We start from the raw sequence: 18199 nt of genomic DNA, 5'->3' as shown, positions 1-18199 counted from the left end.
CACGAAATTCGGTACAGACATGCGTCATGTCAGGGGAAAAAAAAATGTATTGTGGCCACGCCCCCAGACACACAGGAAGGCGGCCATATTGGATTGAAACTCCTGACGGCAGATGGCCATATAATCCAAATAACGATTTGACTAAACTGTGAGCTACTCATGCAGCCCAAATCTAAACACTTGCGAAGCACTCAGGACAAAAGCGGCGTGCGTCGGCGGGTCAGCTCAACGGCCTGTCGGCCGGCGAGGGCCTACAACGCCGCTTGCGGCTTTAATTTTCTTTTTCTTTTTCTTTTTCTTCTTTGTTCTGCTGTTTAAACGGCAATTTGACCCCCTGAACATGCTCGAAAACTCACCAAACTTTGAACCAAGCTCAGAACCGGCGAAAAATTAATTATTTTATGTGTTTTAAAATTGGGCATGAAAAAGTGGCGCGCTAGCGCCACCTACAAAAATCACAATGCATTGTGCCTATGGGGGGTCCGACGCCAACTTTGTCGGACAGCCACGAAATTCGGTACACACATGCGTCAAGTCAGGGCAAAAAAAAAAAAAAATTATGGCCACGCCCCCAAACACACAGGAAGGCGGCCATATTGGATATAATTTTAAAAACTGCAGAGTCAGCATTTGCACACACACACACTCCAATCCAAACCAAATTTTAAACACTTATTGACCCTTCCTACCTGGACACTTTAAAAGGGAAACTTTGACAATCAGCCTTACAGCGCCCCCTAGAGAACGATAACAAAAATTGAATGGGAATTAAAAAAATACTTTGCCAGAAATGATTGAAACTTACCAGAAAAGTCCCTCATGTGGTCCCGATCAAAAAACACAATCGTAACCACGTTGTTGTTTTTACGCTGTTGCCATGGCGATGGCAACCCCTCCTATGGGGAGGGGTCCGATGCCAACTTTGTCGGACAGCCACGAAATTCGGTACAGACATGCGTCATGTCAGGGGAAAAAAAAATGTATTGTGGCCACGCCCCCAGACACACAGGAAGGCGGCCATATTGGATTGAAACTCCTGACGGCAGATGGCCATATAATCCAAATAACGATTTGACTAAACTGTGAGCTACTCATGCAGCCCAAATCTAAACACTTGCGAAGCACTCAGGACAAAAGCGGCGCGCGTCGGCGGGTTAGCTCAACGGCCTGTCGGCCGGCGAGGGCCTACAACGCCGCTTGCGGCTTTAATTCTTCTTTATTCTTCTTTATTCTTTATTCTTCTTTGTTCTGCTGTTTAAACGGCAATTTGACCCCCTGAACATGCTCGAAAACTCACCAAACTTTGAACCAAGCTCAGAACCGGCGAAAAATTAATTATTTTATGTGTTTTAAAATTGGGCATGAAAAAGTGGCGCGCTAGCGCCACCTACAAAAATCACAATGCATTGTGCCTATGGGGGGTCCGACGCCAACTTTGTCGGATAGCCACGAAATTCGGTACACACATGCGTCAAGTCAGGGCAAAAAAAAAAAAAAAATATGGCCACGCCCCCAAACACACAGGAAGGCGGCCATATTGGATATAATTTTAAAAACTGCAGAGTCAGCGTTTGCACACACACACACTCCAATCCAAACCAAATTTTAAACACTTATTGACCCTTCCTACCTGGACACTTTAAAAGGGAAACTTTGACAATCAGCCTTACAGCGCCCCCTAGAGAACGATAACAAAAATTGAATGGGAATTAAAAAAATACTTTGCCAGAAATGATTGAAACTTACCAGAAAAGTCCCTCATGTGGTCCCGATCAAAAAACACAATTGTAACCATGTTGTTGGTTTTACGGTGTTGCCGTGGCGATGGCAACCCCTCCTATGGGGAGGGGTCCGACCCCAACTTTGTCGGCCAGCCACGAAATTCGGTACAGACATGCGTCATGTCAGGGCAAAAAAAAAAAAAGTATTATGGCCACGCCCCCAGACACACAGGAAGGCGGCCATATTGGATATAATTTTAAAAACTGCTGAGTCAGCGTTTGCACACACACACAATTCAATCCAAACCAGATTTTAAACACTTATTGACCCTTCCTACCTGGACATTTTAAAAGTGAAAGTTTGACAATCAGCCTTACAGCGCCCCCTAGAGAACAATAACAAAAATTGAATGGGAATTAAAAAAATACTTTGCCGGAAATGATTGAAACGTACCAGAAAAGTCCCTCATGTGGTCCCGATCAAAAAACACAATCGTAACCACGTTGTTGTTTTTACGCTGTTGCCGTGGCGATGGCTACCCCTCCTATGGGGAGGGGTCCGACGCCAACTTTGTCGGACAGCCACAAAATTCGGTACAGACATGCGTAATGTCAGGGCAAAAAAAATAAAATTATGGCCACGCCCCCAGACACACAGGAAGGCGGCCATATTGGATATAATTTTAAAAACTGCAGAGTCAGCGTTTGCACACACACACACTCCAATCCAAACCAAATTTTAAACACTTATTGACCCTTCCTACCTGGACACTTTAAAAGGGAAACTTTGACAATCAGCCTTACAGCGCCCCCTAGAGAACGATAACAAAAATTGAATGGGAATTAAAAAAATACTTTGCCAGAAATGATTGAAACTTACCAGAAAAGTCCCTCATGTGGTCCCGATCAAAAAACACAATTGTAACCATGTTGTTGGTTTTACGGTGTTGCCGTGGCGATGGCAACCCCTCCTATGGGGAGGGGTCCGACCCCAACTTTGTCGGCCAGCCACGAAATTCGGTACAGACATGCGTCATGTCAGGGCAAAAAAAAAAAAAGTATTATGGCCACGCCCCCAGACACACAGGAAGGCGGCCATATTGGATATAATTTTAAAAACTGCTGAGTCAGCGTTTGCACACACACACAATTCAATCCAAACCAGATTTTAAACACTTATTGACCCTTCCTACCTGGACATTTTAAAAGTGAAACTTTGACAATCAGCCTTACAGCGCCCCCTAGAGAACAATAACAAAAATTGAATGGGAATTAAAAAAATACTTTGCCGGAAATGATTGAAACGTACCAGAAAAGTCCCTCATGTGGTCCCGATCAAAAAACACAATCGTAACCACGTTGTTGTTTTTACGCTGTTGCCGTGGCGATGGCTACCCCTCCTATGGGGAGGGGTCCGACGCCAACTTTGTCGGACAGCCACAAAATTCGGTACAGACATGCGTAATGTCAGGGCAAAAAAAATAAAATTATGGCCACGCCCCCAGACACACAGGAAGGCGGCCATATTGGATTGAAACTCCTGATGGCAGATGGCCATATAATCCAAATAACGATTTGACTAAACTGTGAGCTACTCATGCAGCTAAAATCTAAACACTTGCGAAGCACTCAGGACAAAAGCGGCGTGCGCCGGCGGGTCAGCTCAACGGCCTGTCGGCCGGCGAGGGCCTACAACGCCGCTTGCGGCTTTAATTCTTTATTCTTCTTTATTCTTTGTTCTGCTGTTTAAACGGCAATTTGACCCCCTGAACATGCTCGAAAACTCACCAAACTTTGAACCAAGCTCAGAACCGGCGAAAAATTAATTATTTTATGTGTTTCAAAATTGGGCATGAAAAAGTGGCGCGCTAGCGCCACCTACAAAAATCACAATGCATTGTGCCTATGGGGGGTCCGACGCCAACTTTGTCGGACAGCCACGAAATTCGGTACACACATGCGTCAAGTCAGGGCAAAAAAAATAAATAAATATGGCCACGCCCCCAGACACACAGGAAGGCGGCCATATTGGATTGAATTTTAAAAACTGCTGAGTCAGCGTTTGCACACACACACACTCCAATCCAAACCAAATTTTAAACACTTATTGACCCTTCCTACCTGGACACTTTAAAAGGGAAACTTTGACAATCAGCCTTACAGCGCCCCCTAGAGAACGATAACAAAAATTGAATGGGAATTAAAAAAATACTTTGCCAGAAATGATTGAAACTTACCAGAAAAGTCCCTCACGTGGTCCCGATCAAAAAACACAATCGTAACCACGTTGTTGTTTTTACGCTGTTGCCATGGCGATGGCAACCCCTCCTATGGGGAGGGGTCCGACGCCAACTTTGTCGGACAGCCACGAAATTTGGTACAGACATGCGTCATGTCAGGGGAAAAAAAAATGTATTGTGGCCACGCCCCCAGACACACAGGAAGGCGGCCATATTGGATTGAAACTCCTGACGGCAGATGGCCATATAATCCAAATAACGATTTGACTAAACTGTGAGCTACTCATGCAGCTCAAATCTAAACACTTGCGAAGCACTCAGGACAAAAGCGGCGCGCGTCGGCGGGTCAGCTCAACGGCCTGTCGGCCGGCGAGGGCCTACAACGCCGCTTGCGGCTTTAATTTTTCTATTGTTATTCTGCATCAATTTAGTAATTTAATATTATTTTTATTTGTATTGTTAAATGTCGATGATTTATGTACGAAGGACTTTCAACGGAAACAAGACCGCAAGGGCTTTTTAGAAATGCTCCTCTTAGACACGATGTTTGACTTTATTTGTACTGTAATACATGCTACTGTGTGACTGTATTTGTACTGTAATACATTCTACTGTGTGACTGTACTTGTACTGTAATACATGCTACTATGTGACTTACTTGTACTCTAATACATGCTACTGTTTGACTGTACTTGTACTGTAATACATGCTACTGTGTGACTGTACTTGTACTCTAACATTCTATCTAATAAATATATTCATCATCATCAGACTCCAGTTCTTTCTGCTCCAAGTCTGAAATAGTGCGCCCCTGGCGGACACTTCCGGAATTGCAGCATATTAAAAGAATTCTCGTTCGGTTCATTGCATTTTTTCACTTTCAGGTTTATTCTGCGGGCCGGATTGAACCCATTGGCGGGCCAGAACCGGCCCACGGGCCGTGTGTCTGACACCCTTTTTGGTGCTGATCCAGATCACCATGTGGACGGTGTGAATCCAGTTCGGGGATGAGCTGCTTGGCGGAGGTCTGCGCTCTAATCTAATGTTGTGTATTCTATTGTGTTACCGCGCTAGTATTTGGAGATGCTTCGACTCCTCGGGCGCGTGCATGTGTCCCTGGGCGGGGCGCGCAATGAGCAGCAGCGTTGCTGGGTAACGTGACCTCCCTCCGGAAGGACGCACCGGCTGCGCTGCTCCGCGCGCTGCTCCGTGCGCTGCTCCGTGCGCGTCTCCGCAGCGGGATGAGCTGCTCCTCCGCGTCCTTCCTTTCTCTCGAGTCGGAGCTCGTCTCTCTCCTTCCGGCGGCGGCATGAGGAGCCCCCTGGCCGGCGGGGCCGCCGCGCTCTGGCTGCTGGTGGAGGTGAGTGCGTGCGTGATGGCCTTCCTCCATGACGTCACATGTCGTCTTCCTCCGACATCAGCTGCTTTCATTGTTTTCACATTCAGTGCCTTTAACAATTGTCCGATAATACCAACCGGTAGGAGGTTATATGACGTCACCGCTGTCTCCGGTCGGACTGGCCTGATGGAGGCGATGTCCTCTGACCGTCTCCTTTGTCCAGAGGTCCCGTCTGGGGTACCGGGCCTGTAGGACCCAGGTCCAGGGCAGACGGGCTTCACCCGCGCACGTTTTGGCGTGTCTGTCTTTGTTGCTGCGTCTATATTTGGTGGCAGCTTCATGAACGATCCCCGCGGATCCCTGCTGGGGGGGCGGGGGGGCAGGGCTTCAAGCCATGCCACGGTGCTGGGACGACCCCGCCTGGATGTCTGCAGGGTCATCAGGGGCGTGGCCAGACCAGTTCCACTGCTCAGATCTTTGACATTTTGATCAGGGTCAGGGTCTGATGAGGATCAGGAAGGTTATGAGTCAGTATTCTTCATGGCTACTTGACTCCTGCATGACTCCTGCATGACTACCGCATGATCCCTGCATGACTCCTGCATGACTCCCGCATGACTCCTGTATGACTCCTGCATGACTCCCGCATGACTCCTGCATGACTCCCGCATGACTCCTGTATGACTCCCGCATGACTCCTGTATGACTCCCGCATGACTCCCGCGTGACTCCCGCATGACTCCTGCATGACTCCTGCATGACTCTTGCATGATCCCTGTATGACTCCTGCATGACTCCTGCATGACTCCTGCATGACTCTTGCATGATCCCTGTATGACTCCTGCATGACTCCTGTATGACTCCTGTATGACCATGACTCTTGCATGACTCCTGTATGGAGCTCGATGATGGTCAGGCCTGCCAGGGTAACCATCGCTGCCTCCGGAGGCACTAGGCGTCTGCCGTAGGGCTGCTAGTGACTCGGTGCTCTGTGTCCCAGGTCTGCGTCTCTGTTCCTGTCCCGTGGGTCAGCTTGGCTGTCATTGATCGTATTATCTATAACATCCTGCATTAGTGTCCACTTAGAGCTTCTCTGTCTGCATAATTAATGCAGAGAATATTCGTCTGATGCTGGAGCATCAAAGAGGTCAAGCTAAGGTCAGAGGACTTCAAGGACAGAAGACGTGTAATATTTGAGGTGAAGACGTTTCCGCCAGCAGGACGGACTTCCTGTCGTATGTTGATGGACATAAACACATAAAACAGGAAGCACAGTTCTTCACACACTTTCAGCAAACCACCGAGGGACACGTTGGTGTCCATGGCAACAGAGAAAGGCAGACTGCGGCCTCCACTGTCAGTCCTGCAGCTCGGTCGGCCGTCCATTTGATGCTCCTCATTGGACAGGACAGGTCCAACATACTGGGACAGGGTGAAGAGAAAGAGGGACCTCACAATGGATGATCAGCCCTCAGGTCCGTCCTCTCGATCCACCTGATGGGTCACGGTGCTGCTGTAGCCCCTCCCCTCGGACTCTGGGTGGGAGGCAGGATGCAGGACGTCCTCGGTAGCTCGGCGTCCCGCCGCCCCTCTGAGGATAGTCAACGACCAGGGAGCAGCACGTCGTCACGTCTTCGTGTCCTGGTCCCAGAGCCACATGTCCCTAACGGGGTTGTGCAGGACAAAGTGTCCTTCTCATCAGCTTATGATGGAGGAACTTTCATCAGGATCATTTTAAAAGTATAAATGACTTCTAAAATCACGCTGCAGATTTATTTTACACGAAGGGACCACCCACGAGTACAAGCAGGCAGAGCAGGAGACGTTCTGTGTTTCTGTCTCCATCCGAGGACAAACAATCTAACAATGCTCGAATAGCAGAGACATCCGCACAACCAACGTGTGGACACGTCCGGGGACCAGCGTCTGGACACGTCCGGGGACCAGCGTCTGGACACGTCCGAGGACCAGCGTGTGGACACGTCCGGGGACCAACGTCTGGACACGTCCGGGGACCAGCGTCTGGACACGTCCGGGGACCAGCGTCTGGACACGTCCGAGGACCAGCGTCTGGACACGTCCGGGGACAAGCGTGTGGACACGTCCGAGGACCAGTGTGTGGACACGTCCGGGGACCAACGTCTGGACACGTCCGGGGACCAGCGTGTGGACACGTCCGGGGACCAGCGTCTGGACACGTCCGGGGACCAGCGTCTGGACACGTCCGGGGACCAGCGTGTGGACACGTCCGGGGACCAGCGTCTGGACACGTCCGGGGACCAACGTCTGGACACGTCCGGGGACCAGCGTGTGGACACGTCCGGGGACCAACGTCTGGACACGTCCGGGGACCAACGTCTGGACACGTCCGGGGACCAGCGTGTGGACACGTCCGAGGACCAGCGTGTGGACACGTCCGGGGACCAGCGTGTGGACACGTCCGGGGACCAGTGTGTGGACACGTCCGAGGACCAGCGTGTGGACACGTCCGGGGACCAACGTCTGGACACGTCCGGGGACCAACGTCTGGACACGTCCGGGGACCAGCGTGTGGACACGTCCGAGGACCAGCGTGTGGACACGTCCGGGGACCAGCGTGTGGACACGTCCGGGGACCAGTGTGTGGACACGTCCGAGGACCAGCGTGTGGACACGTCCGGGGACCAGCGTCTCGACACGTCCGAGGGACTTCCCTACTATAAAATATTGATTCTTCAATTTCACATTAATTTACTGCTGATTAATTGTTTGCCTCTAAAAGGCAATAAAAGACATAAACAGGTCGCTGGAAGAGCATGCAGATGAGAGCCGAACCCAAACCCTAAACTTAACCAAACCCGACCCCTAAGCCTAACCAAACCCGACCCCTAAGCCTAACCGAACCCGACCCCTAAACCTAACCAAACCCGACCCCTAAGCCTAACCGAACCCAAACCCTAAACCAAACCCAAATCCTAAACCTAACCAAACCCGACCCCTAAACCGAACCCAAACCCAAACCCTAAACCGAACCCAAACCCAAACCCAAACCCAAACCCGGGCACCTTCAAGCAGAGTGAGGGAGGACTTGTCAGCCGATTCCCACTCCCAACTGAGCGCCTCGACACAAAGCTCTCATCCGAGTTCCTTCTTCTTTCTCTGGTCCGATATCCTTTTCTTTGCACTCACCTTTACATCAAACCGCTTTTTGTTCACCTGAGCCATGCTGTGGCCCCTGAGGGGCCCCTCAGGGGCCACAGCATGGCTCAGGTGAGCTACGTTTGCTGCCTCCTGGCCAACCTGACAATGCAGTTTTTATTTTTCCTGACAACCTCAATCTTTCTCTGTTTCAGTGTGTAGAAGCCAAGAAGTACTGCTGGTACTTTGAAGGTGGATACCCCATCTACTTCATGTAAGTACCACAGTCTGGCGGCCTGTGCCTGGCCCCTCCTGCAGCCTGCAGCGTACCTGTCTAATCCACTGGCGGAGGCTTTCAGAGTATCTTAAGTCTCTCTGTCTCGGTTGACACGTCTCTGTGATGTTGCATGGCGTTCGGGGACGGTGCCTCTGGACTGGCAGACTGGGTGGCGGTTCCCCTTTTTAGGAAGGGGTACCGGAGGGCGTGCTCCAACGGTATCACGCTCTTAGCCTCCCGGGGAAAGTCTCTTCCAGGGTGCTGGAGAGCAGGATCAGGCCGATGGTGGAACCTCGGATGCAGGAGGAACAACGTGGTTTTTGTCCCGGTCATGGGACACTGGACCGACTCTACACCCTCCAGCCGGTGCTCGAGGGTTCGTGGGGGTCTACCCAACCAGTCCTTGCTTTGTGGATTTGGAGAATCCCTGGTAGTATCTTGTGGGGGGTCCTTCGGGAGTATGGGTTTGATCTTGTGGGGGGTCCTTTGGGAGTATGGGTTCGGGGGCCGTTTGTTGAGGGCGGTCCGGTCCCTGTACGATCGAGGCCAGAGCTCCGGCAGGAAGTCAAACCTGTTCCTCCTGCAGATCTGCTCAAACTGGACCGACTGAGTTAGACTCCGCCTTCATTGGTGTTTCTTCGGTTCCAACTCCGAGGCTTGTTAAACTCCATTTTTAGATTATGAACAGAGATGCCACTGTGTATATATGTATATGTATATACTGTATGTGTGTACTGGTTGACTGTGTGGTTATCGTATATACAAAGTAGAGTAAAAGTAAAGGTTGATGCAACTCACCTCCGGCTGCGTCTTATCCTCTCAATAGCATTATATGGTGATAGTGAAGAGATGTGTGTATTTGAATCCAACACACACGTATATATATATGTATATATATATATATATACGTGTGTGTGTGTACAACCCAACACCTTCTGGCCTTCCTGCTCAGATGTCGCTCCTACGAGGACTGCTGTGGGACTCGCTGCTGTGTCAGAGCCCTGTCCATTCAGAGACTGTGGTACTTCTGGTGAGTTACAGTCTCTTTACTACATTGAGTATCTCTTAAGTATTGCATTATTGATTGATGAAGAGGTTCAGCTGTGAAGCGGGGGGTACTGCATAAACCGGAGTGCTGGTGAATCTGAGCCAATCACGTCGGGTCTGCATCAAAGCGGTCCTCACTTATTGAGTGCGTTTTGATTTTTGTGTACTATTTGTTTTTCTACTACGACTAGTTTAAATTCTGGACTGTGCAGGTTAGCCAGCGCGCTCTGGCGCCCCCCCCTGCCGTGTACTGATGGTTGTTTTTCGCGCAGGCTGCTGCTGATGATGGCCGTACTGTTCTGCTGTGGCGCCGGCTTCTTCATCCGCAGAAGGATTTACCCCCCCCCTCTGAGAGACGAGCCAGCGTTCAACGTCTCCTTCACCCGGCACCCTGTCAGCACGCCAGGTACAGCGGGGGGGCGGTATCTGGCTGAGGACACTTGGACACGCTGTCCCTCCTCTGCTGTAGCATTACATAAATACTTTTATACTTTTAAGCTTTTAGATTTGATGCCTTGGAACGAGAACTAATGCACGACTTGCCCCCCCCTCCCCCCCCCCCCCCCCCCCCAACTGGACCCGACCCGATCTGCATCTCTGTGCAAACACGCCACGCTCTGTTGGACAGTTACGTAACTCTGCAACCAGAGGAGCTGGTCCAAAGTGTGCACGCTTTGCTGCCTGGTGTCTCACGCGGCGTCCTGCCGGAGCCGTATCGTTTAAACTGTCTTTATGTCAGCTCAGCATCGATCCTCGTCCTCGTCCTCGTCCTCGTCCTCGTCCTCGTGCAGGACTCCGGCTCCGCCTGAGATGGACAGATCCTGGGTCAGTTTGAATAAACGTACTGGATTCAACATGTTTGTAATCCAGAGGACTAAAAGGTGACGCCCTCGCGTGCCGAAATAGTTCTTCTTCTCTTTTACACACATACTCAAGGTGTTTGCTGCCCCCCAGTGGTCGGGGGGCAACATTAGCTCAGTTTTGCCTGCCGCTGCATCGCTCTCATTGCCCTCTGGATGTCGATACGGGATGATGAAGGAGCAGCCCATGATGTAATAAACCGACGAATCAGGCAGGAGACGGTTAATCTGATGGGTTAGAGGTGAGATAAGGTTTCAGCAGAAATGAGGCAGGGCAGCGAGACGATGGTGAGACGCCGCGTTATTGAGGCTCCGCCTTCGAGGTCCTGGAAGTAGAATGTGCAAATGTTGAGATCAGAATGAACTGACAGAAAACGCTTGGTCTTCTCTCCAGTTTCCCAGCAGCCAGGAAGCATGCAGGGCTTCGGGGTCAACGGGGTCAACGGGATGACGGGCGGGGAGCCACGCCCGCTTTACCCGCCACAGCCTGGGCCTGCACACCTGATGCTGGGGCCCTATCCTCCCCCTCCCTCCTACTGCAACCACCCCCCTCCACCCTACGAACAACTATTCCAAAGCAATGACAAGAAGTAAAGTCTGCAATGGAGATGGACCCTGAGACGGGCGGGGACGAGGACGGGGACGGGGACACCGCCTGCTTCGCTGCTGGGGGACGGAAGACTTTGACGCGAAGCAGACCCACAGACAAAACGCACACTGCTTCCTCTCAGTGCTTCATTTGCTCCTGATTTGTGAGGACATGTGTGTAAATGGACGGGGGACGGTTCGTCCACCCTCCCACCCAAAGCCAGGCGGTGCAGAAGGGATTTGGGATCATTTAATAAAGCTTTCCACTGAGCAGCTGCAGAACATCACGGTGCACATCTGGATGGCAGCTTCCAGATGGTGGCGCTAGCTGTCCGAGCGCTGCTAGCTAGCTTCGCTGGTCCAGCCCAGGTGTTGTCCACCTTCCGTCCTCGTCTCCTGCTCGTCTCCGTGGTGCGTTTCCAGTATTGACCTGATTCTGGCTGTACCTGCGAGTATTCCTGATCAGTGATGGGTCCACAGAAAGCGAGTGGAGAGGATGGAGATGAAGAGAAGACGATGATGAAACACATGTCCTCTGTGGACAGTGGACATGTGGCAGCTCTGAGACGCGTTATGATTGGCTGGACATTAGAAAGTCGAGATGTTTGGAAATTATGTATTTTTCACAGTTATTCACTACGACTGTACTTCAACCGTCTCCACTTCACCCTGTCCTTTTGCATCGTCCTCCCCAACACCAGCCACTCTCATGTCCTCCCTCACTACGTCCATGTCTCTTCTCCTGGGTCGTCCTCTAGTCCTGTTCTCTGGCGGTTCCATCCTTCAAGGTTCAAGGTTACTTTATTTGTACCCGCGGGTAGATTTGTTTTGCTGTGAGGTAAAGTTAAAACATCCAATATCCATTTAAAACCAGCAACAAATTTAAACAAACCGTTCAAAGTGCTCAAACAATATTTCATCAGCGCCAGTAAAACCAAGATGTCATAATAAAATAAATTACAAAAAAAACTTTGCAAACCACAATAAAAGAAGTTACAAACCAAGATTTAAGACTATGATTAAAATAAAACCCGATAAAAAGAAGAAGGATTAAAATACAGACTAAAGCTGATTCAGCAGTCGGGACAAAAAGCTCTTTTTGTTCCGCTGAGTTCGGCACCTCGGCACTAAAGACCTCCGCCCAGAGGCCAGAGACAGAATGACCGTACAGGGGGGGGGGGGGGTGCAGGTCACCCCGTAACACAGAGGAGGCGCTCCTCTGCCCCCCCCCCGGGCAGCTCTGAGCTTCACCAAGCAGACAGCCTGACCATTTAACAATTACATTCAACCCCTTTTTCTGTCTCAGAGTAGCCTGGCCAAAGAAGAGGACAAAACAAAGGCAAAGGAGGGATAAAACATCGTCATGATCGTTTCATGTCATGTTTACTTTGGCACATGTTTGTATATAAAATATACTTTGTGTCCTGTTATCTAAAGCGTGGAGAATCCACCCCAGCAAATTATTACTCAAATCAGTGTTCATGGAGCCTTCCAATCAGAACGTGGGGCTGGATGGTGTTGAAGTCGAGCGTGCGTCCCATTAGAGTCCTGGTGCTTAAAAAGCATACCCAGCAGGGTAACGGGTCCATCCTCGACTCCCCTGCGTGGCCGATAAGCAAACTGAAGGGGATCTAAAGCCTGTTGCGTCTGCTTTAAGAGCTCGCTTCTGATCAGTCTCTCAAACGTTTTCATTACGACTGAAGTCAGAGCCACCGGCCGAAAGTCATTTAATGTCTTCAGCATCCTTCTACCGATAAAGTCCCCGTCTCTCCTCTGGACATGTCCAAACCATCAAAGTCTGGTCTCTCATTATCATAATTCATTAGCATGTAATCAATAATTCTTACATTCTAATGAATTATTTTCATCTGATCCATTCTTTAGTAGAAGAAATAAACTAAATGTCATGTTTGTGGCGTCTCCTCTGGTGAGGCAGCAGATGGCGCTAACTGAAGTTAGCTGCAGTTGTAAATCTCATTCTTGGTTTGCAAACAAGGAACTCTGTTATCTTTGAGTTGACTTTCTTATCCCAGTCAAGCCCAACGTTGTCCTTCGACTGCTCATTTGTCCAGATTTAAATTCTCCTGTCTCCGGAGAATTCAGCAGCTTAAATTAACCCTTTGTTTGCGTTTGATGTGGTGAAATCAGGCGTTAACCCCTTTATGAGGGTTTATTATTTTAGAATGGAAACCCAGCAATCATTATTTGAATCAGAGATTTCATTTCTTTGCATTAATAGGACCTCGGATACTTTAGTATGTTATTATTATGTCTTATTGTCTCAAACTATTATGAGACACAAATCACTCAATCAACAATCAGCGAACACAAAGTCAACAATTGTAGTACTTCTACCACGTCATTAATGATGAGATATTATTTCATGCTTATAGCATTGCATAGTAAAGGTTTGGTGTCTCATCATCACGGATCAAAGGAAAACATCAAAGGAAAACATCAGGGTGCTCCAGGTCATAGCCTGCACCCACTCTGGTCCGAATCTGCTCCTACTTGTCCTGTTGTCCTGTAATTGGACATGTGGTGCCGACGCGTCTGTCCAGTTGGTGGGAGGACCACCGTCCTCCTACGGGGGGACAGTTTGAGAATCGTCCCAGCTCCCTGTGCAGCCATGAAGTCCCTGTTGGATGTTGGGAATACGCAGCACAATACTATGCAACAGGTCCTGGATTACTGCATGACCCCCCCCCCCCCCCCCCCATCTCTACTGGGCCTTTCAAATGTAATAAATGTCAATAAATGTAACTTCTGATAAAAATTCAAATGTCCAATGTCCTTTGTTCACAGTAATGTCTTATTATATATATTATTACGACTATACTATTGTGGTGACCACTTAAAATAGGTCTCTCACCCAAGAGGCTCATGGGTAATGGGCGTGGTGTTGCGCCCATAATGTTTGCATCCAGTCTGTCGTTGGGATCTGAAGAGTAAAGAGCTAATCCACCTCCGTCTCTGAGTCGTTCCTCATCCTGCCACATTATACTTATTATACATTATACTAGTATCTAGTACTAGCATCAGGGGGGTCAAACTCGTGTTCTCCGGGGGCCACATCAGCATTATGGCTGCCCTCAAAGGGCCAGTTGTAAATGTAACTAAATGTAATGTAATGTAAATAAATGTAACTACTCCTTAACATGCTGCTAAATAACTGTATTTACTACATACTTAATTAAATTATAAATATTACATATGCAGTTGCATAGTTCTAAAAATATATCGATACCTTACTGCTGTAAAAATATTGTTGGACCCATAGTTACAATAATAAAAACGAAAGCCTCAAATGAAAGCTCTTCTCACCGCTTTCTGTGACATGTTCTCTCTATGAATGTGTGTGTGTGTGTGTGTGTGTGTGCGTGCGTGCGTGCGTGCGTGCGTGCGTGCGTGGGTAGAACATTAAAGATGGATGAATGAACGTAATTTTAGATGCTTTTATGGATGCCTGTTTGTAGTTTTAACGAGTCAGGTTGGTGCACAACGCTTGCGTTGCACCGCTAATGTTTCTCGTTTAAGGTGTGCCATGTAAATAAAGTTTTGATCATTCAAAGTCCCTCCCAGTTGGCGTTCATAACACTGATGTGTGATGCTGCGAAGCGAAACCCTCCTACTCTGCTGTACACAAACGGCTCCTGAGTACAGGAATGCGTTTTCATCGTCGACATGAAACCAGCGGCCTTGAACGCATCGCCTGCTGGGGGGTCATTGAACGCATCGCCTGCTGGGGGGTCGTTGAACGCATCGCCTGCTGGGGGGTCATTGAACGCATCGCCTGCTGGGGGGTCATTGAACGCATCGCCTGATGGGGGGGTCATTGAACGCATCGCCTGATGGGGGGGTCATTGAACGCATCGCCTGATGGGGGGGTCATTGAACGCATCGCCTGCTGGGGGGTCGTTGAACGCATCGCCTGCTGGGGGGTCGTTGAACGCATCGCCTGATGGGGGGGTCATTGAACGCATCGCCTGATGGGGGGGTCATTGAACGCATCGCCTGATGGGGGGGTCGTTGAACGCATCGCCTGCTGGGGGGTCATTGAACGCATCGCCTGATGGGGGGGTCATTGAACGCATCGCCTGATGGGGGGGTCATTGAACGCATCGCCTGCTGGGGGGTCGTTGAACGCATCGCCTGCTGGGGGGTCGTTGAACGCATCGCCTGCTGGGGGGTCGTTGAACGCATCGTCTGCTGGGGGGTCATTGAACGCATCGCCTGCTGGGGGGTCATTGAACGCATCGCCTGATGGGGGGGTCATTGAACGCATCGCCTGCTGGGGGGTCGTTGAACGCATCGCCTGCTGGGGGGTCATTGAATGCATCGCCTGCTGGGGGGGGTCGTTGAACGCATCGCCTGCTGGGGGGTCATTGAATGCATCGCCTGCTGGGGGGGGTCGTTGCATCGCCTGCTGGGGGGTCGTTGAACTCAGAGTGAGTTTAATGTTGGAACTGGTGAAGTACTTCAGATATTACTGCTCTGACACAACCTTTAGCCTTTGATCACTGCAGCTCATTGGCTGCCATCGCTGCATTCATGTAGGCAGCGGTGCGTTCGTTCATTCATTCGTTCATTCATTCATTCATTCATTCATTCATTCATTCATTCATTCATTCATTCATTCATTCATTCATTCATTCATTCATTCATTCATTCATCATGGGCCAGCTCTGCTCTTCCTCTGCTTCTTGGCTCAATGGATTCATGAGTTCTGGAATTCAATGCTGCTGCTACAAACAGAAAGTTACAGCAGACCCCGCCCCCACTGACTTTAACAGACCCCTCCCCCGCTGACTTTAACAGACCCCGCCCCCGCTGACTTACAGCAGACCCCGCCCCCACTGACTTTAACAGACCCCGCCCCCACTGACTTTAACAGACCCCTCCCCCGCTGACTTTAAACAGACCCCTCCCCCACTGACTTTAAACAGACCCCTCCCCCACTGACTTTAAACAGACCCCTCCCCCACTGACTTTAAACAGACCCCTCCCCCGCTGGCTTCAAACAGACCCCGCCCCCACTGACTTACAGCAGACCCCGCCCCCGCTGACTTTAACAGACCCCTCCCCCGCTGACTTTAAACAGACCCCTCCCCCGCTGACTTTAAACAGACCCCTCCCCCGCTGACTTTAAACAGACCCCTCCCCCGCTGGCTTTAAACAGACCCCGCCCCCACTGACTTACAGCAGACCCCTCCCCCGCTGACTTTAACAGACCCCGCCCCCACTGACTTACAGCAGACCCCTCCCCCGCTGACTTTAAACAGACCCCTCCCCCACTGACTTTAAACAGACCCCTCCCCCGCTGGCTTTAAACAGACCCCTCCCCCGCTGACTTTAAACAGACCCCTCCCCCACTGACTTACAGCAGACCCCGCCCCCACTGACTTACAGCAGACCCCTCCCCCGCTGACTTTAACAGACCCCGCCCCCACTGACTTACAGCAGACCCCTCCCCCGCTGACTTTAAACAGACCCCCCCCCGCTGACTTTAAACAGACCCCTCCCCCACTGACTTTAAACAGACCCCTCCCCCGCTGGCTTTAAACAGACCCCTCCCCCGCTGACTTACAGCAGACCCCTCCCCCGCTGGCTTTAAACAGACCCCTCCCCCGCTGACTTTAACAGACCCCGCCCCCACTGACTTACAGCAGACCCCTCCCCCGCTGACTTTAACAGACCCCGCCCCCGCTGACTTACAGCAGACCCCGCCCCCACTGACTTACAGCAGACCCCTCCCCCGCTGACTTTAACAGACCCCTCCCCCGCTGACTTTAACAGACCCCGCCCCCGCTGACTTACAGCAGACCCCGCCCCCACTGACTTACAGCAGACCCCTCCCTCACTGACTTACTTACTGTTTCCTCAATATTAAAGGTAGAACTAAAAAAGCGCAGACCTCCCCCAAGCAGCTCGTTCCCCTCCTAACTGGATCCACACCGTCCACACGTGATCTGGATCAGCACCAGAAGGTTCTAGATGGTTCTCGGTATCTTTATACACCAACATGAAAAGTCAACGTGAATCAGAGTTGATGTTTATTTTTGTAAATTAGCCTTTCAATGTCAATTTTTTTTTTTTTACTGAATCCCTTCTGGATCCGATCCAGATGAAATTCGGTGGTGAGATAGAGGCGGGGCCAATTTCCATAAACATCAACCGAGCTATTGAGGAACACGTTCTGAAGCTCTGACTGTAACGTTAATGAAAGTTTAAAGGATCTCTTCTGGATCGTCACCAAAATGTAATCGTCCTCCGTCCAGACCCTTTTGAGTTATCTCGCTAATTAAGGGACAGACGGACGCAGGCCATCGATGACAGAACCTCGGCCTTGATACCGAGGGAATACGGGACGACACGCAGAGCGGGAGAGCCTGAAGACACTGAGGAAACAGAGCGGATGTTCTGGCAGAGAACCGCCCGGAGAACCGCCCGGAGAACCGCCCGGAGAACCGCCCGAAGAACCGTCCGGAGAACCGTCCGGAGAACCGCCCGGAGAACCGACCGGAGCACCGCCCGGAGCACCGCCCGGAGAACCGCCCGGAGAACCGCCCGGAGCACCGCCCGGAGCACCGCCCGGAGAACCATCCGGAGCAGCAGCTGATTGGCTGAGGTGTGTAGCAGGTGCGTCTCGTTCACTTCATCGATGTCAGGCAGGCGACCCGAGCCAATCAGAGCCCTGCTCAGGCCTTTCCTGTCAGGTTCAGGGCGACGCATTTCCTGATGAGAGCGTTCTCATGTACCGCCGCATGAGAGAGACGATTGGTTCAATGAAATTCCTCAAGTTCAAAGGAAGACCTTTTACAAAAGTGAATAAAGACGATAGTCTCCAAATCTATATTTGAAAGATACGTCAATGAATTTGTTTGATTGACGAAGGTCACAGATCACATTATTATTTTTGACTACAATGAAAAGGGAACATTTTTTTCCGTTAACCCCGTAATCGTCCTTTTGTTTGGGTTAAGCTCGGACGTGAGTCGCTTTCGAGACTT

The 18199-nt window shown here is 50.4% G+C and overlaps 1 protein-coding gene across 1 annotated transcript; it reads left to right on the top strand.

Moving 5' to 3' along the window:
* The first annotated feature begins 5270 nt into the window (after positions 1-5270).
* On the top strand, positions 5271-11195 carry vopp1b (VOPP1 WW domain binding protein b). Its single transcript, XM_068748086.1, has 5 exons — positions 5271-5321; positions 8633-8691; positions 9647-9724; positions 10014-10147; positions 10996-11195. The coding sequence occupies exons 1-5, from the start codon at positions 5271-5273 to the stop codon at positions 11193-11195; spliced, it is 522 nt and encodes a 173-aa protein (XP_068604187.1).
* Positions 11196-18199: the final 7004 nt, after the last annotated feature.

This window comes from Brachionichthys hirsutus, chromosome 14 (genome assembly GCF_040956055.1).
Source record: "Brachionichthys hirsutus isolate HB-005 chromosome 14, CSIRO-AGI_Bhir_v1, whole genome shotgun sequence".
Taxonomy (NCBI): domain Eukaryota; kingdom Metazoa; phylum Chordata; class Actinopteri; order Lophiiformes; family Brachionichthyidae; genus Brachionichthys; species Brachionichthys hirsutus.
This window is presented reverse-complemented; position numbering and strand designations above follow the sequence as displayed.

Bases quoted from the DNA above. Each gene is read 5' to 3' on its own strand.
- vopp1b (XM_068748086.1), top strand. From the start codon at position 5,271: ATGAGGAGCCCCCTGGCCGGCGGGGCCGCCGCGCTCTGGCTGCTGGTG. The intron at 8,692-9,646 runs GTAAGTACCACA...CTTCCTGCTCAG, and splicing joins GGATACCCCATCTACTTCAT to ATGTCGCTCCTACGAGGACT. The intron at 9,725-10,013 runs GTGAGTTACAGT...TTTTTCGCGCAG, and splicing joins CAGAGACTGTGGTACTTCTG to GCTGCTGCTGATGATGGCCG.